Source organism: Tupaia chinensis, unplaced genomic scaffold, assembly GCF_000334495.1.
Source record: "Tupaia chinensis unplaced genomic scaffold, TupChi_1.0 Scaffold000057_1, whole genome shotgun sequence".
Classification (NCBI taxonomy): Eukaryota; Metazoa; Chordata; class Mammalia; order Scandentia; family Tupaiidae; genus Tupaia; species Tupaia belangeri.
The window spans coordinates 4542267-4563637 of record NW_006159515.1 but is presented as its reverse complement, the minus strand read 5'-3'; the positions used below and the strand labels follow the sequence as shown (position 1 = coordinate 4563637).

The following is a 21371-nucleotide window of genomic DNA, read 5'->3' as shown; positions in this document are numbered from 1 at the left end:
AATAACATGTTTGTTGATGTGCTTGATTGAGACAATATACAGTGTACTCTGGATGGAAAACCTCATTTTGTATGCTGTAATGATGTACAGTGAATGAATGCAAATAAATAAATTGAAATAAAAAAAAAAAGAGTTGAGGGAAGAGGCACAAGGAGTACTAGAGGGGATCCCCATTCTGAGCAGGGCCAGTGCAAGGAGGACCCAGTGGCTGAGGTGGTAACGCCGGCCACCTTGCCATGCTGGAAGCCATGAGTATGATTTGAATTCCAAGCTGACCTGAGAAACATACTGGCTCCCATGAGCACCCAGGGTTCTGAGCAACGGGAGGGCTGGGGAAGTGCACTGTGGTGAGACAGGGCCTACAGAGGGGCTTTCTCCCCACCTCTAGCTCCCTCAGGCATGCACACAGACTTTGAAGCATAAAACGTGGAGAGGGGATGTGCAAGGATGTAAGGATCCAGGTAAGGAAACAGCAAGTGCAGACGCCCTGAGGCAGGAGCACCTGGAGTGGTCAAGGGACAGTAGGACTGGGGGTGGAGGGAGGGAAGAGCAGGAGGAGATGTGTGAGGGGGCTTTGGATGTGGTGCAGGTAATTATGAGGCTCTTGTAGGCCATTCTTAGTGACGCAGAGAGATACTGGGAGAGGGATTATGTAGAAAGTCAACAAGGAACTTTTTCTGGCATCATTTGTACTTTTTTTTTTTTTCAATGTTTGCCAGAGAGTGTGTGTGTGTTCACTAGAGAGACAGAGAGAGAGCGCACGCGAGAGAGCAAGAAAACACTTCCCTTGGGGAATGCTCATATTTCAATCCTTTCTCCTGCTTTCAGGTTCCTGGACATGCACGTGTGCCTGGCATGTCTTTCAAGGAGCTTATTTGGGACTTGAACAACACAATTGGCCATGTGGGATCTGGCTCCCTTAACCATTAGGCAATAGGGCTGACCCTAAATTCCCCTTTCATTACCTACCAGGAACTGCTACCAGTCTCAGAAGGCTCCTTTCCTGAATCTTCTGTTGATTACAAGTGAGCACAAGCTTCTGCCCAAATTCAAGGAGAGAGGAATGAGACTCCATTTCTTGAGGAAGTGGCAAAATTTGTAGAAGAACACATAGAATGAGAGAGGTCCTTGTGACCATCTTTGGAAAAGACAATCTGCTATACCTTTTCATAGGAAAAATGGTGTAATAAAGATATAGAACACAACTTGCGACTTTGTAAGAAATTCGTATTTTATGAACTTTAATTTTTTTCTCAATTTTTTTTTTTTTTTTTTTGCTTTTGCTTGGTACTTATGTAGCAATTTCACTGAAAGCCTAATACTTATTTTTCATTACTCTTGGAATCTCACGTTTTCTGTCAGTCATTTCTCCAGGGCTATGGTTAGTAACATATTCCTATGTGGTGAGGATTACTCGTCACAGTTTTTTTTTTTTTTTGAGAGATTTTCACTGTAGGGTGCGTGCGCTCGCCAGACAGAGAGAGACAGAGAGACAGAAAGCGAGAAATCACCCCCCAGGGGGGATGGTCACGCCGCAATCCCTTCTCCTCCATTCTCCTCTCGGGATCTTGGGCACGCACACACACGCGCCCGGCGTGAGTTTTAAGCCACCGGGTCCGGGACACGAACCGCGGTCGACTACGTGGGAGTCCAGCGACATAGCCATTACGCTAACTGCTGGTTCCCTCGTCACAGTTTTTTGACAATAAGATTTGCTATGCTGCTTTTGATCTATGAACTTTTAAAAAATTATTCATTTAATTTTATTATTTTAAATGTGCTATAGGGCACATGCCCTTACCAGAGAGAGATAGAAAGAGAAGGAAAGTGAGAAAGTAAGCCTCCCAGGTCTAGGACTTGAACTGTAGTTGGCCATTTGAGAGTCTAACGCTCCAACCACCACACAACCTGCTGGCCCCTGATCTGTTAATTTTATTTTAGAGTTTGGTATTTTCAAAAATCACTATCTCCATTCATATATTGGGCATTCTTTGATAAATCCTTGTTGGTGAGTAAATGGCATATTGATTCAAAATATGTTTATATAATTGAGAAAAAAACATACATAAATAATTTTCTACTGAAATAGTGTTCTCTCCAACTTGACAAATAAACTACCTCCGAAATCTTGTTGAGATTAACCAAGGTATGACACTATTTAATTTAAATTAATTTATTCATTCATTTATTTTTTAGTTTGACCAGAGAGAGACAAAGGGTAAGAGTGAGAGAGAAAGGAAATGAGAAAGCAAGCCACAGGATTCAGGACTTGAACCCTGGCTGGCCATGTGAGAGTGTCCAGCGCCTTAACCACCACGCCACCTGCTGGTCCCCAGACACTATTTAATTTAATAATACATAGTCTTCATAATAAAAAGTTGTACTTTATCCCCTGTTCATATGAAAAAATCAAAACTACAAAAAAATTTGGTAGAACAGTTCAGTGAATACCTATATGTTTATCTTCTAGCGTGACCAACTGTTGATGTCATTTAACTATGGCTCTATTGCGCCAGCCCTGAAAGATTTAAAAAATAATAATGTTTGCTGTTATTGTATGATAAACTGGAGTGAGACCCATGAAGATTGTTGAAAGTGGACTTAGATATATTCAAAATTTCTTTCTTTTTGCTATCCAAATTTAAGTGAAATATATGGTATGAATGGAAGGTTGATCATGTCTGTGATTTTGAATATAGATTTTAGACACTGTGAGGAGTTTCTGTTTCTTTTCTGTATTCCTAGCACCTAGAGTATATACCAGTATATACCAGGTCAGTAAACATTCTGTGAATGAATGTATAACAGAATGTAACAAATGATGTACTTAATGCAGTTTTCCACGAGTTCCAAGATATGTTGATGACACTTTCAGACTTGGTCCTTTTCTTATTTTGGTGACTTTGATTTTTTTGCTTTTGGTGTTTTTGATTTAAATGCTAAATGAAAGCTCTCAATCATTATAGCAGAGATAAACTGTAAAGTGCTCTGCTTTTTCTTTGTGAATTATTATATCCCAACTAATAAAAAGTTGGTTATATGGCACTGAAAACCATGATTCATTGTGCCTCTAGTTTCTCTGAAGCTTGTGGTCTCCTGAGCTCTAAACTCCATTCCCTTAAATCAAAGATGTAATGGATGACTACAGAAACCTAATACTTTTTCTCTGAGAAACAGGTGATTTTGCGATGTTTTGAAATTTGCTTTGGAGCCAGTGTTTACCTGTAGTGTAGTAGGTTACAAGCACAAAACAGACACATCAGATAGTTATTGTACTTCTCATGTTGCCGGTGGCCTGTGGTGAATTAAAAGACTGGAGGAATTTGGTTTTAATGTTGCATTTAAATACCAGTACTTAATCTGAAGATCAAGAAAGTGTTTATTAGATGTAAAAAGAATTAAATTTTACATTCCAAATATATCAGTGAATGGAAAATAACAATTAGCCTTAGGTAAGCAAGTTGAGCTTTTGATAGACTGGCCAAATAAGCTAATTTTATTTGAATTTAGTAAGCATATTTTAAAATAATTTAAATTATGATAAGTTGGGAATAAAATAGATACTGAAATAATTAAATTCATATTTATATTTTTTAATTGTACTTTTCCTTTTTAATGATTAATTTGAATAATTTTAAAGAAGATTACATTGTAATGACCTGTGTGGGAGTGTGGAAGATAACTGAATTTTAAGGCATATATTAAAAATATCAGTGGGGGACCAGCAGTTGGGGTAATGGCTGTGTTGCTGGACTCCCATGTAGTCGACCATGGTTCAAGTCCTGGACCCAGTGGCTTAACTCATGCTGGGTGCACGTGCGTGCGTGCCCAAGATCCCGAGAGGAGAATGGAGAAGGGGTTTCGGCATGGCCATCCCTCCTGGGGGGTGATTTCTCGCTTTCTGTCTCTCTGTCACTCTGTCTTTCTGGCAAGTGCACGTGCCATATAGCAAAAACCTCTGAAAAAAAAAATCAGTGGGACCAGCAGATGGCGTAGCAGTTATGTCGCTGGACTCCCATGTAGTTGACTACTGTTCGAGTCCCAGATCTGGTGGCTTGAAACTCACCCCGGGCCGGTGTGTGTGAGTGTCTAAGATCCTGAGAGGGCTGTGTTTGCCTAATGAGTCTGACTGTGTTTCCTTTTTCCTTCATAGGGATGGTTTTAGGTTTTCATCTCAAGAAGCTGCTTCTAGTTTTGGTGATGACAGACTGCTAATAGAAAAGTTTATTGATAACCCTCGTCATATAGAAATCCAGGTTGGTGTATTTTCAGCTGTTTTTTTAAAATTTTTATGCTTAAAACCACATAATTTAATCCTGTTGGAAACACATCCTTTCAAGTCAGATGATTGTGACTTGTTTTGGTATGTTTGAAGGGTATAAAATAATTGATCCCATGCCACCAAGATCTGGTATACACATTTGTTGTCAAAGTACTAGGATGTTGGTTGGGATGGAGAATGATATAAAAACCCACCCTGAAAGAGGAGAGGTAACAAGATATCTGATGAGGCTAAAGATATCCCACCTCCAGAGCCATTCTGAGACTGGGCCATCTGGGGGCATTTTAAAATGAAGAGACTGACCTGGACTCCTGTGTCCTTTCAGTCCACCGTGTGTCTGCGTGCCTGGCAAGGTGTTCTGTAAGGAGCTGGTTGTGTGGAGATAAATAAATTTTTAAAAATTCAGATTAAAATTTTTATCTAACTGTTAAAGTAGTTGCAGGGATGTGGATTTCAGCCACACGAAATAGATTTTTAAAAAATAAAACAGGGAGGAAGATGCCAAGCCTCCTGAAGTTTGTGTTTGCTGGCTAGAAATGCCTTCATGCCAGTTTTATATGTTATGATGTGAATTGAAATGTAACAATTAAAGTTGATCTAAACAATTAATTTAGAAACTGTTTGATATCAAGTGTATTTTTATCTTAAATTGGTGTGGGTAGAGAACCAGAAAATTAAATTAAAGATTATTTGCAGGCCTTGTCTCTTTTGATAGAGGCATAATATTACAAAGGAATAGTATTTTTTTTTTTTTTTTAGAGGTTTTTGCTAGAGGGCGTGTGCGCTCGCCAGAAAGACAGAGAGAGAGAGAGAGAGAGAGACAGAAAGCAAGAAATCACCCCCCACCAAGGGGAGTGGACACACCACAATCCCTTCTCCTCTATTCTCCTCTCGGGATCTTGGGCACGCATGCACACATACTCCGTGTGAGTTTAAGCCATTGGGTCTGGGACTCGAACTGTGGTCGACTACATGGGAGTTCATCGATATAGCCATTATGCCAACTGCTGATCCCAAGAAAGTCATAGTTTTCTTTTTTTAAGTTTAATTATCACTTTACATAGATATTATTTATAACTAAAATATCATACCCTCAAATTTTTCACAGTGGGGAGAAATATACAAACATATATAATGAGTTGGTAGTCTAAAAATATTGAAAATAATGTATTTTTTTCCTGAAGCTAACACTTTGTTTTTGTTTGTTGGTTTTTGTTTTTAAATTTTCTAAATTGTGTATATGTATATACATATATATATATATATGTATATGACAAAATCCAACAATTTTAAGTGTATAATTTAATAAAATTATTATTATTTTAGACTTTTGCCATAAGGTTTGTGTGCTCACCAGAGAGTATGACAGACAGAGGAAGAGGGAATTGAGGAATCATTCCCCCCAGGGGGATGGCCATGCCACAAGCCCTTCTCCTCCATTGTCCTTTTAGGATTTTGGGCATGCACATCTCATGTTCAATGTGAGTTTCAAGCCACCAGGTCCAGTACCTGAACTGCAGTCAACTATTTGGGAGTCCAGCACCTTGACCACTATATCTCCTGCTGACCCCGACTCTCCCTTTTTGAAGTGTACTTACTTACTTCTTCCATAAGTCATAGAGAAAGAGACAGAAAGTCAGAGAAACAGCACTCTCAATAGTGTCTTGATGCCACATTCTTCCCCAGCCTCAGTAAGCCCTGGACTGTAGGCACGTACATGCCAAGGGCACCTGGGAAGATCTCCAGTCACAAACTGGGAACCTTCCCATGTGGCTCAGCCTTGCAGAACTTCATGTCTCACGGTCGCACCACTGTCTAGTCTGTCTGGCCTTTTTATGGTTTAGGTTCAGAAACGACACAGAGTGACTTATGTTGCATTTTGCAAGATATTTGACCAGCCTAGAGGATTGTTGGGTGGGATTATACAAGGGTGGGAATACCAGGAATTGTGCTATATTGGGGGCCATCTTTGGACACTACCACAGCCTATTCTTCTTGCATTGGTCATGTAGTTCCATAAAGAGAATATGCATGCCTTCCTTCCAATACCAAGGCCTCGTCTTCAGATTGGACTAGATGAGACTTCTTGTATTTGGTCAAGAGCAGTTCTGATGTAGACCGCTGAATCAGATTGGACTAGATGAGACTTCTTATATTTGGTCAAGAGCAGTTCTGATGTAGACCGCTGAATTTAATGACAATATACAGCCATCTATCCATCATACAGTGATGAGAAAAAGGCATGGCATTGCAATAAATACCCCCATTCAACAAAATGGAAAATGGGAGGCAAATAGTAGTCACTTGCTCTTACCAAATGAAAACTAGCAATTGGAGCTGAGAGATCCCTTAGGAGTAACTGATCTGTTGCAGTGTTTCTGGTGATAGATGACAGTGGCCTGGATCAGGGTGCTGGCAGAAGAAGTAGATGATGTGTGTTTGAATTCTCAATATTTTATGAAAATAGACCAGATTTTCTAATAGTGGGATGTGATATGTAAGAAAAAAAAAAAGGCATCAATGATAATGTTAAGATTTGAGAAATTATAAGAATGGTACCCTCTTTTACTGAAAAGACTGTGGAATTTACCTATTTTGGGGAGGTAATTATATTATGAAGTTGGAAAAATAAAGGTGGCGATATCCGTTAGATATTAAATATAGGGGTTGAATAGCGAGTTGGATATTTAAGTCTGTAATTTAGGGGATTAATTTAATTTGTCCTTCCTTTAAGATCCCAGGGGCAGAATTAATTTTTTTCTTTACTATAGTTCCCATCTGGCACCTGTTCATGTTACTGGGAAACCACTTACATTTTTTACCTTTAGCTATCTGCCTTCCCTGACAGTTCATGAAGTCCTTGAGAGGTCAGAGTCTGGGTTTTACTCATTTGCTGTTCCCAGCAACCAGATCACTGTCTTTTATGTCAGTAATACTCAATAAGTGTTTGTTAATTTGTGTTAAGTAATTTTATATCTGCATTACATTTTTAGTTTAATTAGCCATGGCATATAGTCTGAATGATATTTTTAAACATAGGTGAAAATATTTCCCACTGATTTAAATAGGCAACACAGATGTTTTCCTGTATCTGATCTGTACTTGGAAGTTTTTTGTACTTACATTCCTTTAGTTTTCATTCTTTATGTACATTAGATCATTTGTGTACATGATGAGGATATTCAGCAAGAAGTCATCACCCCTCTCACTGTGTCTCCAAGTCCCTAGGTTGCCATCCCGAAATAGAAGCCTACTGCTACTTCTTGAATACTCATCCCTAGTCTATGTATATAAATGTATGTCACCTGTTAACTTTTACCTTTTTTTTTTTTTTTTAAATTTTTGAGGGTGTTTGTGCTCTCTGGAGAGGCAGAGAGAGAGAGAAAGAGAAAAAGCATCCCCCCATGGGAAATGCTCACACTTTTCCCTCGTTTTCCCTCCATTTTTCCCTCGTTTCAGGATTTTGGGCACACTTGCACATATGGCAGGCAGGGGTTTCAAACCACCAGGTCCGGGACTTGAACTGTGTTGTCAGTGTAGTGAGATCCAGCCACTTTAACTACCAGACCAGGTGCTGGCCTGTCACTTAATAATTTTCCCATGAGCAGTCTCATTCTATGTCTTTTCTTATACTGACACAGCCCTGGCAGTGTGACTGGCCTCTCTATGCAGTTTATTTTAAAAGAATCATGTATTTAATTTTATTTATTATTATTTAAAAATTTGTTGTAGGTCATGTGCTGCACTCACCAGAGGGAGATGGGGGGTGGGGCGGGGAAGTGAGAAAGCAAGCTGCCAGATCTGGGACTCAAACCACATTTGTCCATGTGGGAGTCCAGCGTCTTAACCACCATATCACCTACTGGCTCTGAGATTTTATTCTTAAAAATTAATTTTGTAATTTTTTTTTAGAATTATTTAATTTTATTTATTAATTCATTTATTTTAATTTGACCAGAGAGAGAGACACACAGAAAGAGGAAGAAAGTGAGAAAGCAAGCTACCAGGTCTGGGAGTCGAACCGTGGTCAGCCATGTGGGAGTGTCCAGCGCCTTAACCTCCACACCACTTGCTGGTCCCCAACTTTGTAGCCTTAAATTAGCTATTCATTTTATAGCTTGCTCTACCTGCTGTAACTATGATCCATTTTTATTTGATATATTTTTAGCAGCCTTATAAAATATTAGGATAATATTATATGCTATTTATAATGCATGAAGAAGCAGAATGACCTGCCCAGGAAAGGTAGACAGCTGTTTGGAGCTAAAGTTAGTGCTAGGCAATAGGTTTTAGCTCAGTCCATTTGTATGTACATTGAGAAATATACAGCCACTCTTTAATCCTAAAAGTAGATAATGCATTTGTGAAAATCAAACATTATAGGCAAAAACAATGAAAAGCCCATTTTCAGTTTTCTAGATTTAGCTATTGAAGATACATGATAAGTGTGAATTTCAGATAAACAGTGATTTTCTTTTTTTTAAGGGCAGGTATTGTCCAATGCAGTTTTGTTGATATATATTAGTAAAAAATTATTTATCCTAAAGTTAAATGTAACTGAGTGTTTGTATTTTATCTGGCAATCTCAACTTATTTCCCATTATTATAAATGGGAAAAACCATAATGTGTTATATGTTAACCCTAGACCTTTTAGCAGTTTCCTATAGCAAAATTAAGCCCCAGTAAAGATATGTAGATCTACATATAGATAGCAGATTACGTATTAGATGTAAATGCATAAAACATTACTTTCTGATCAGTGCCGTTTAATAATGTTAGTAACAAATGGATGTCTGTCCTAATGGGGGTGCACTCTCCTGAGCACTATCGACATCCAGAACATACAGCCCCATAACGCCACTATGTGCTTTACAGCATTTTCTCCCTGCGCTTGCCAGAGAGAGAGAATGTGCACCCCCAAGGGGAGTGGTCGTGCTGCGATCCTTTTTCCTTAATTTCTCCCCATCAGGATTTTGGGTGCTCAGGCACATGTGCCTTGTATGTTTTTCAAGCTACCAGGATGGGGATTTGAACTGTAGTTGACCATGCATGATCAGGCTCCCCATGCACAGGGGTTAATCTCTGTGCTATAGGGCCAGCCTCCCCTAATCTTTTTGATAGAAATGTTTTCCTGGGTGTTGAATGGTGGCACAGTGGTAAAATGCGACATTCTGCAGAGCTGAGCCAAGATTCCAAGTTTGTGCCAGATATTTTCCTTAGGCCAGGGATGCGTGCGCCCTTGGCTTGGGGCTAAGGCTGGGGGGCGATTTGGGGCCATGTGGGGGTTATGCGTGCAGTCTTTTCTCTCTCTGTCTCTCTCTTCTTGTCCCTATTATTTCTTACTCATGGAAGAGGTAAATAAGTAAACTTAAAACATGTTTAGTTGAGAGCTGGTATGTGGTGTGGTGGTTGAGGTACTGAATCTCACAGGGCTGACTCTGCTGTTCAAATCCCAGGTCTGGAGGCTTGAGAGCCATGATGGGCACCTGTGCATGCGTGCCCAAAATCTCAAGGGGAGAATGGAGAAGGGATTGTGGCATGGTTATCCTCTTGGTGGTGTTTTCTCACTTTCCCTGTCTCTCTGTCTCTCTCTGGTGGACACACTCACACTATAGAGAAAAAGAAAAAGAATAAAGTTTTGTTGAATTTTGGGGTTGTAAATATAAAGATTTTCCTCTCCTAGGTTGTATGCTGTCAGCATCCATCAAACACCTGTTCTCTATGCCCCTCCCTCATTACCTTCTTCTCCTATTAACATCAACCAAAGAATGTTTTTAGAGGTATATATGTTTTGTGGGATTTGAGTATTAAAAACCAAGAGATGTCATGTGGGGGAAATGTTAACTGGGCCCATACTTGAACGGTGTGACTGTGAGTTTTTTCAATGGTACTGCTGTTCTAGGTTTTAGGTGATAAACATGGGAACGCTTTGTGGCTTAATGAGAGAGAGTGTTCCATTCAGAGGAGAAATCAGAAGGTGGTGGAGGAAGCACCCAGGTAAGAGTCTCTCTCAAACATTTATAAAAGAGCCTAATTTATGTATGTATTTTTCATTTTATTAGCTAAAATGCCTTTAATGGTCATGTAGAGTCTGGTAATGTACATTTATTTATTTATTAAAAATTTATTTTATCTAATTAGTTTTTATTATTTTTTAATTTGACCAGAGAGAGAGAGAAAGTGAGAAAACAAGCTGCCAGGTCCAGGATTCAAACTGTGGTTGGCCATGTGGGAGTCCAGTGCCTTAACTACCATGCTACCTTCCAGCCCCTATATTTATTTATGTTTTTCAATTTAAAAAATTTTTATTTTGGGGCTGGCAGATAGCATAATGGTTTTGTTGCTGGAATTCCATGTACTCGACCATGGTTTGAGTCCCAGACCTGGTGACTTAAAACTCACACCAGGTGTGTGTGTGTGTGTGTTTGCCCAAGATCCCAAGAGGAGAATGGAGGTGAAGGGGTTATGACATGGCCGTCCCTCCTGCACAGTGTTTTCTTGCGTTCTGTCTTTCTGGTGAGCGCACATGCCCTATAGCAAAAATCTTTCTCCAAAAAATAAAAAAATAAGTAAATAAAAATACGTATTTAACTTTTTTGTACATTCAATCACTGTATATCATTGCAGCTTGCAAAATAAATTTTCCCAGCACGAGTACACTGTATATTAGTCCAGTTAAAGATATTAAAAATTTGTTACTTGATCTTCCTCACTAATTTAGGGTATAGAAGTGAGAGATTACTTGAGAAAGAAAGGAGTTTTTATTAGAGGAGAAAGTGACTTCTACAGGCCTGTAGGTGATACAGAAAGGGATGCGTGCGCCCTTGGCTTGGGGCTAAGGCTGGGGGGCGATTTGGGGCCATGTGGGGGTTATGCGTGCAGTCTTTTCTCTCTCTGTCTCTCTCTTCTTGTCCCTATTATTTCTTACTCATGGAAGAGGTAAATAAGTAAACTTAAAACATGTTTAGTTGAGAGCTGGTATGTGGTGTGGTGGTTGAGGTACTGAATCTCACAGGGCTGACTCTGCTGTTCAAATCCCAGGTCTGGAGGCTTGAGAGCCATGATGGGCACCTGTGCATGCGTGCCCAAAATCTCAAGGGGAGAATGGAGAAGGGATTGTGGCATGGTTATCCTCTTGGTGGTGTTTTCTCACTTTCCCTGTCTCTCTGTCTCTCTCTGGTGGACACACTCACACTATAGAGAAAAAGAAAAAGAATAAAGTTTTGTTGAATTTTGGGGTTGTAAATATAAAGATTTTCCTCTCCTAGGTTGTATGCTGTCAGCATCCATCAAACACCTGTTCTCTATGCCCCTCCCTCATTACCTTCTTCTCCTATTAACATCAACCAAAGAATGTTTTTAGAGGTATATATGTTTTGTGGGATTTGAGTATTAAAAACCAAGAGATGTCATGTGGGGGAAATGTTAACTGGGCCCATACTTGAACGGTGTGACTGTGAGTTTTTTCAATGGTACTGCTGTTCTAGGTTTTAGGTGATAAACATGGGAACGCTTTGTGGCTTAATGAGAGAGAGTGTTCCATTCAGAGGAGAAATCAGAAGGTGGTGGAGGAAGCACCCAGGTAAGAGTCTCTCTCAAACATTTATAAAAGAGCCTAATTTATGTATGTATTTTTCATTTTATTAGCTAAAATGCCTTTAATGGTCATGTAGAGTCTGGTAATGTACATTTATTTATTTATTAAAAATTTATTTTATCTAATTAGTTTTTATTATTTTTTAATTTGACCAGAGAGAGAGAGAAAGTGAGAAAACAAGCTGCCAGGTCCAGGATTCAAACTGTGGTTGGCCATGTGGGAGTCCAGTGCCTTAACTACCATGCTACCTTCCAGCCCCTATATTTATTTATGTTTTTCAATTTAAAAAATTTTTATTTTGGGGCTGGCAGATAGCATAATGGTTTTGTTGCTGGAATTCCATGTACTCGACCATGGTTTGAGTCCCAGACCTGGTGACTTAAAACTCACACCAGGTGTGTGTGTGTGTGTGTTTGCCCAAGATCCCAAGAGGAGAATGGAGGTGAAGGGGTTATGACATGGCCGTCCCTCCTGCACAGTGTTTTCTTGCGTTCTGTCTTTCTGGTGAGCGCACATGCCCTATAGCAAAAATCTTTCTCCAAAAAATAAAAAAATAAGTAAATAAAAATACGTATTTAACTTTTTTGTACATTCAATCACTGTATATCATTGCAGCTTGCAAAATAAATTTTCCCAGCACGAGTACACTGTATATTAGTCCAGTTAAAGATATTAAAAATTTGTTACTTGATCTTCCTCACTAATTTAGGGTATAGAAGTGAGAGATTACTTGAGAAAGAAAGGAGTTTTTATTAGAGGAGAAAGTGACTTCTACAGGCCTGTAGGTGATACAGAACCTGCAGGTATCTCATAGACTCTCTGGGATATTTACTTTCTGGGCTCTTATGTTGGTGAAGGTTTCATGACTTTGATACTGAATTACCCTACCATGAACAGACCGCTGGGGCATGATTTGTGGAACTCCCTTGACTTACTGCATTCATGTTGGGACCTCTCTTGGCTGCTGTTACTGATTTGGGTAATGGTTTGTCCCCCCAGAGGTTTATGTTTTGAACTTTGGTCCCCAATATAATGGGATTGGGAGGTGGTGAGGCCTAGTGGTTAGGATTGTATCATGGAGGTATCGGCCTCATGAACTTAAGGTTAATGCTGTCTCTTGAGAGAATGAGTTCTAGCTCTTGTGAGAGGGTGTTAGTTCTTGCCAGAGCAGGTTGCTGTGAAAGGAGGCCACTTGCCCCAGATGCTCTCTCTGCATGTTCCCATCATCCTCTCTGCTTTGTCAGCTCTATTGTGACACAGACTGATACCAGCCCTATCCCTTTGGCTTTCCACCACAAGAATTGTGAATCAAATAAACCCCTGTTTTATAAATCTCCCAGTCTCAGGGATTTCTGTTAGCAACGCCTTAATAGTTGAAGATGGCCACCTTTCATGTGTTGCTATAGCAATTTCAGAGCCTCATTTGTAATTCACTGCTAAGTTAGTATTTATATATATATATTCTGCTACTCCCATGTTCTCAGAAATCCCCTGTTGGGTGAACATAGTTCCTTTGAATGACCAGGAACTAAGAAATATAGCCAATTGTAGCTTCATCATCATAGCCAGCCTTAATCTAATGCTTGTATATTAATTGTTTCTGAAAAGGATAGTTGTGAATGTGAATGAAGGTTTTTTTTTAAGAATTGTTTATCCCATCTTAATTATTATTTTTTTTTACTTACTATAGGGCACATATGCTTATCAGAGAGAGAGACATAGAGAAAGAGAGAGAAAGTGAGAAAATAAGCCACCAGGTCTGGGACTAGAACTATGGTTGGTCATGTGGGAGTCCAGCACCTTAACCACCATACCACCTGCCAGCCCTAGTGAGTGAATTTTTAATCATAGATCATTAAAATTAAACCCTTCTTTAGCTATATTAGTTTTTTAAAACTATGACATGGCATAATGATTTTGAAACATGGTCCTGAGTCCTTTGCAATTTCTCCCATGGAGTGGAGAGGGGAAGGCTCTGTGTCTCTCTTTGTGACATGGGACTGTGTGACTACTGACCTGTAGAATACACAGAAGCCACACTAAACCAGAGTTCGGCCCAGGCCTCATGAAACTGCCAGCTTCCACTTCTTGTTTCTGGGGATGCTTACATTTAAAAGCAGCATTATTCACGATTGCTAAGACATGGAACCAAACCAAATGTCTATGAACTGATGAATGGATTGGAAAAATGTAGCACATATACTCTATGGAATACTACTCAGCCATAAAAAAACAACAAGACCCTGGCATTCAATAGAAAATGGACAAATATAGAAGATTTGCTGCTGAGTGAAGCAAGCCAGGCTATGAAAGAGAGACATCGTATGTCTCCACTTAATGTATACCAACTGTCATCACTCTGTGGTTGAAACTGAGTAGTTGGAGGACATAAAAACATTGAAAATGGCTGTAGATTCTGGAGACAGTATGGGAGGAAGTTGGGAGGAAAGGAGAGTGTAAGGAAGGAAATTATGGAAGAAAATAGGGAAGAAGGGCATTTATGGGATATGGAAGTGGGTTATTATTGGTTAATGAAAATATGTTTATTATCCTCAACTGGACTGGTGTGAAGAGTGTTCATATTTGGTAAATCCAACTTATAAGCAAGTGATGTATAGTGATTAAATGTATAAAATAAAATATAATAATAATAATAATAATAATAATAATAATAATAATAATAAAAAGCAGCCAGCAAGCTGTGAAGAACTGCCCCTTAGCCTACCTCCAATGGGCCAATCCTTACCTCATGGACTAACACCAGGACATGAGAAAGAAAGAAGAAAAGGCAAGGGATTGCCTTCTCTGTGCCTTTAGGAAGGATCCTGGAAGCTACCAGTGCTGACTGTTGGCATTGATCTGGAGTTAGGCACTGAGCTAGGGAGGCTTGGAAATGTCTTTTGCATAAGCAGCCATGTACTCAGCTAAAATCCATTTAGTGTGGAAGAGGAGGAGAAATAAGCAGCCATGTACTCAGCTAAAATCCATGTAGTGTGGAAGAGGAGGAGAAAGGCTCCTGGTAGTCGTCTCTGACACTCTTCTTTTGCAATTTTGTGTTTTCTTGTCTGCCCTATCACTTCTAATTCAATTTAGTTTTTTTTTTTTTATTCAAAACTTACTTGAGTCATGTCTGAGATGGAAGTCTTTCATAGACTAGGAGCCTTGAATCATGATTTTCATGTGGTTTCTTCTGTCTGTAAGTGTAAACTTTCCATGTGAAAAATCTCACCTGTGGGAGGCGGGGAGAGGAAAATTTAAAGCAATGGGAATTAAAATGAAAAACCTAGAAGTGAGGATTAATATGACTTGATGTGGACATGTCTGTTTTGAAATATTAAAGTACATGGGATGTGTGGTTTTCAGTTCCTAGAGTAAGAATCTCTACTGTATCGTGAAGGCAATACTCAGGTTCCTCCTATCCTAGAGTGTCACTGGATAGAGCAGACAGGGCAAGAACAGAGTCTTAATCAACTACCCGAGACTCTCTAGTAAAAGATCTGACGTTACTGTCTGGTTGGATTCCCTTCTTGTATTATTTTTTATAGCTGGTTATTGTTGAAGTATCATCCACACCTATACCCATTAAGTTAATGCAGACCTGTTTATTTATAATAAGTGGATAAGGTTCGTAACATCTGAATCCATTGAGTATTCTATCACCCAAAACCAGATAATAGGAAATACTTTTCCCACCTGTGAAGTAGTCTCACCTGCTGCCTCCAGTCCAGCATGAATCTGCTCAAAGCTCTAATCTATAATAACTAGTGGTTCACGTGAAATAAAAATAAAATACAAATGTTAAAAGATATGAGATTACATGCAGCTGAACCAAGAATGTGAGGAACGAGACAGGAAAATGACTGGCTCCTTGGCAAAAAGGAAGAAAAAGTGGGAGAAGGATTATAGTTGAAAAGAATCTTAAGATAGAAAAAAACAATCAAATGCAACATCTGGACCCTTGTTGGATCCTGATTCATAGAAATCAGCTGTATAAAGACATTTAGGATTTAATTGGGTAAATTTTGTTGCAAACTAGATATTAAATGATATAAAGAAGTTCTTGAGGTCAGCAGGTGGTGTGGTAGTTAAGGTGCTGGATGCCCACATGGCCAACTGTGGTTCCAGTCCTGGACCTGGTGGCTTGAAACTCACGCTGCATTTGTGTGTGTGCATGACCAAAATCCTGAGAGGAGAATGGAGGAAAAGGGGTTGCAGTGTGGCTATCCCCACCGTCGGTGATTTCTCACTTTCTCTCTCTCTCTGTCTCTCTCCAGCAAGTGCATGTGTCCTATGAAGAAAAAAATCTAAGAAAAAAAAGTTATTAACTTTTTAAGTGTGATTGCATTACAAAAAGGTACTGATGTCATGAACACAGAAGGGAAGTTTTTACAGATGAGTTGAATCCTAATTTGGGATTTGTTTTAAAATAAAAATAAAGGGAAGGTGGGCAAGATCGAGAAGAGGTCACGTAGCGTAGCTAAGTCAAGAGTGGCTGTAATGAACAATTGCTGTGTGGGAGAGAGACACATTTGCAAACCCACTGTACTATTCTCAACACAACTTCTACACCATGTCATCTGACTGTTACTCATTTAAGAATAACTTTAATCCACAAGTAGAAAAATAGATACTATTTTGTTTCTCAAATCCAATCTTGCTTAGGAGCAAAATCCTTAAAAATGCAGAAGGGATTTGATAAGTTTTTTTCAGGGCTTGTTGAAAGCATTTTTACTTTATTTGCCTGCTAGAAAGTAATTTTAGTATTTACTCTTAGGGTTTATTAGTTGTACTGTCATTTCTTGTTATCTGTGGCCGTTATGTTTTGTAAAGGCACTGTGAACAATGAGTTAGTAAACACTGATCCCATACTCCTGAGGTTAGGTTTCTGCAAACCTCTCTTCATAGCATTTAATTTATTTAATATCTGTTGCTGATTCACTAACATTGATCTCACATTCCTGGCAAACGAGACTATCACCCATGACTGAGTGAAGCTTATCTCATGTCTGTTTCCATAAGGCACCCACAGCCTCACTCCGCTTGGTAACACCAGACGGCAGTGTAGCACAAAGCGTGGGGACACACACACACACACACACACACACGTTGTTGGGAAGGCCATGACGCATTTTTCTGTATAGAGAAATACATTATGACTGTCCTAACAACCTAATATAATTATATAAATATATAATTATATTATGTAAATATAAATATACATATTACATATTATATAAATATATAATTTTACTATACAAACATATGTGTATGCATGTATGTGTGTGTATATACATATACACATCAATTTGTTACTCATAGGGTATATGCCCTTGCTGGAGAAAGAGAAAGAATGAGAAAACACCTCGCAGGGAGAATGCAATCCTTCCTTCTCCACTCTCCTCTCGGGATTTTGCTGATACATGCACAGGTACCTGGTGTGTTTTCCAAGCCACCGAGTCTGGGACTTGAATCATGCAGTTGACCCTGTGGAATCCAGCTGCCTTTACCACCATGCCACTGGCTGGCCATTGGGGGTTGTTTTAAACAGCAAGATCATCGAAACAAACAATCCCAGAAAAATGTCAAAAACATGGCACTAGAGAAGGACTAGTGTGAACACTGAAGTGAGAAAGCAGAGGATGTCCTTGCTCAGCTCAGGCTGTTGGGCGTCTAGGGTTCATTTGGCTCTCTGTACTTGTTCATGAATGACTAAAAGTGCCAGAGGTACTGATTTGGGGTGACAGATACATTATAGCAAGAGGCAAATGTGCGATTATGCAATTATTCCATGAATAACGAGGATTAACTTTATTTCTAAAAACTATTGGGTTGTTGGGAAAGTCATGACTTTCCCGAGAACCTAATAGTTTTTCTTCTGGTTTTAGTTTGAAGCAATTCTGAATATATCTGTTCAATTATACTAGCTGCAGAGTAGTTGTATACGAGGGTAATGAAAATTTCATGGAAAATTAAATTATGTTTATTTTGGTGCAAAAACTTTGAAATCCATAGTTTTTTATTTTTCACAATATGCATTTCTGTGAACTTTATGACACCTCCCCCCCCATATTTCAAAAATGAATCTAGGTTGCAGTATAATGTGAAAGACTCAAAGGTAAGTTTTATAAAAATCTGAAGTTTATTTAAGCATGCTGTACTTAATACAGTAAGCATAGTTATAAAATATATGTAAGTATGTGTAAAGCGTGTGACATGAACTCTTAAATTTTATACATAATCTAGGGTGAGCAGGAAATGTGGTGGTTAAGGTGCTGGATTCCTACATGACCAACCATGGTTTGTGTCCGGGACCTGGGAGCTTGAAAATCAGGCTGGGCACGTGTGTGTATACCCAAAATCCCTAGAGGAAAGTGGAGAAGGGATTGCGGCATGGCCATGTCCCCTGGAGGGGTGATTTCTCACTTCCCCCCTCTGTCTGTATCTAGCAAGAGCATGTGTCCTATGACAAAATCCAAAAAAAAAATCTATATGTAATCTATATATGAGTAACCGCCAGGCAAACCTTACGTAATGCACACAAGAGATAACTTGATTTTGTTCGAAACGCAGACCAATGCTTTGTGTATTTGTAGCATTTTTTTGGACCCTGAGACTCGAAGAGCAATGGGAGAGCAAGCTGTGGCTCTGGCGAAAGCAGTGAAGTATTCCTCTGCTGGCACCGTGGAGTTCCTTGTGGACTCACAGAAGAATTTTTACTTCTTGGAAATGAATACCAGACTCCAGGTAATGAAAACTGTTTTTTATTCCTTTCTATGCCTGTATATTTTACCCTTCCTCGTCCATCCCTTTTTGTTTTATGGAAGCTGAAAATCAGCTCCATAAACTGTTAAGCAAAGATACCACTTCTGTTCTTGTATTAAAACATCTGTTAATGATAGATAATGCTCCATTTAAAGGTCACGTCTGCCCTTTCTGCCGTGTGACTGTTACTACTTCATGTTGGAAATTACACTATTTCTCTCCTTGGACCTTTTTGGGAGAGCTCGATATGTTAGAGTTTGTGTGCTGTAAAGAGGAACTACTCAGGACCAGCAGATGGCGTGATGGCTATGTTGCTGGACTCCCACGTAGTCCACCCGGCTTAAAACTCATGCCGGGCATGTGTGCATGCTTGCCCAAAATCCTGAGAGAAGGGATGGTGTGTGGCCATCCCCCCAGAGGGTGATTGCTCACTTTCTGTCTTTTTTGGTCTTTCTGCCAAGTGCATCCTGTAGCAAAAACTCTAAAAAAAAAAAAAAAAAAAAAAAAAAAAAAAAAAAAAAAAAAAGAGGAACTACTCTAGTTATTATACACAAAAGGGATTAGGTGTGCCCCAATCCCTGAGAGGGATGGAGGAAAGGCGGATGCTTCAGTGAATTCCAGTGGTGACTCCCACAACTGCCTCCTACCCAGGAGGCTCCCAGAGGAGCTGCTCTGCCATGGTTAGGAGGCTGAGAAAGTGAGTGACTGCCCCCAGAACCATTGACTTTAGGGACACACTTCTTAGTTCCAGCACAAACAGGAAGCCATTGGCGCTGTAACTGGTGACTTTATTTCCTTCCTTCTTCCTTTTCTTCTATTTAAATTGCGAACTGTACACACATAGGAGTATGTAGAACATAGACTTACAGCTGGACACATTATTATAGAACAAAAAACTATGTAAACGCCAGCTGGGTCTAGAAGTGCAGAAATGCCAGTCTTTCTTCCCTGTCCCAATTTCTTCTTCTCAGTTATTCCTCCCCCATTCCCTTCTCCAGAGCTTTCTCCTTTCCTGATTGAATTCTTAACACATTCTTGCATTTTCATATAGTTCTTCCTTTGAATTATGCTCATCTCAGTAGTATAGTGTTGGCCTTTTCAAAAATATTACATTAATGGGGTCATAGAATATTATTTTAAATTTAGGGCCCTGGTTGGCCTGTGGCATAGTGGTTAAGAGAGCCAAATCCCACATGGCCAAATTGCATGATTTAATACCAGCCCCAGAAAGTTGAAAAACACTCCAGGCACCTGTGTGTGTGTGCCTAAAACCTTGCCAAGATGGAGAAATGTAGGAGAAGGGGTTGTGGCATGATCACGCCCCAAATGGGGAAGTGCTTGCTCCCTCTTCCCCTCCCTCTTCTTCTCCCTCTCCCTCTCTCTCTCTTTCTGGTTAGTGCATATGCCCTCTGGCAAAATAAACAAGTTAACCGAGGGCTCACCAAACTCCAGGATGACCTCATCATAACTCGATTACATCTGTCAAGATCTCCTCCTGTTTCTAAATAAGGTCCCATTTACAGGTTCTGGATGGACATGAGCTGTTTTTCTGGGGGGTAGTGTAGGGTGGTGGTGGTGGCACTCTTCATTCCAACATACCATTTAGAAGCATGTAGTCTATAGAGACAGAAAATAGATTAGGGGTGCTTAAGACTGGGGTGAATGAGGGGGGCATGTGGGCTGATGGCTAATGGGTGTCATTGGACAGTAGAGACTGAAGTAAAGCGAGCTTATAACTAAAAGGGGGTTCAACTCTCCCTCTAATAGGCCTTCCATAGGGCAGGGGTGCGGGTGGGCAGGTGATTGATCACTCCATTCATGAGTTGAAAGGGCAGCACTTCTGGTGCTGTGGTTGTCCTTTGGGCACCAGGGGCTGCCTGAGGTGCTTTCCTCGCTCCTCCTTCCTCCGGCTGTAGGATTTCCTCCCATGCCATGTTGTGCAGGTCTGCCTCCACGCTTATGCCTTCTGACTAGAGGGGCGCGCTTTTGGTCCTTGGTAGCCTGCGGCTGGTGGCAGGAGGGATGTTTTCTGTTCTCTTTTTGACTTGATCTTGGTCAATCTTTGTGTCCTTGGAACTTTAAGGAGTTTTTCACAGTGGACCTGCCCAACCCTCACTGATAGGGCATCTAATGGTGTGTGCTCAGGGTGGTTTTCTTCCTCTGTTTTGAGTTTTCTTTTGCAGGGTGTGAATTTCTTCATCCTTTCACCTGCCACTTATCTGTATTCAGACATTTTACATGTGTCTTCATGAGTGGTGTATGATTTTTTTAGCCAAGTTTGATAACCTGTGCTTGTACTTTGACTATTTGCTCCATATAAAACTAATGTAAATGCTGATACATTGGCTTTTTTTTTGAGAGAGAGTTTTGCTATAGGGCATATGAGCTCACTGGAGAGACAGAGAGAGACAGAGAGACAGAAAGTAAGAAATCACCCCCAGGGAGGATGGCCACGCCACAGTCCCTTCTCCTCCACTCTCTTCTTGGGATTTTGGGCATGTACGCACACACACCCAGTGTGAGTTTTAAGCCACTGGATCCAGGACTCAAACTATAGTTGACTATGTGGAAGTTCAGCAGCCATCATGCCATCTGCTGGTTCTAACGTTTGACTTTCAATTTATAATATTTTTACATGCTTTTTTCTTTTTGTCCCATCTCTGCAGTTCCTTCCTTCTTTCCTTCCTTCCTTCCTTCCTTCCTTCCTTTCTTTGTTCATTTTGCTCTTT

General features: G+C 40.0%; 1 protein-coding gene across 1 annotated transcript in view; it reads left to right on the top strand.

The window, feature by feature from the left end:
- The window catches only part of PCCA (propionyl-CoA carboxylase subunit alpha), a 398674-nt gene that overhangs the window by 123314 nt on the left and 253989 nt on the right, over positions 1 to 21371 (top strand). The window contains exons 11-13 of the mRNA XM_006141526.3: positions 4154 to 4256; positions 10186 to 10280; positions 18474 to 18624. Coding sequence (XP_006141588.1) covers positions 4154 to 4256; positions 10186 to 10280; positions 18474 to 18624 — 349 coding nt within the window. The remainder of the gene's footprint in view (positions 1 to 4153; positions 4257 to 10185; positions 10281 to 18473; positions 18625 to 21371) is intronic.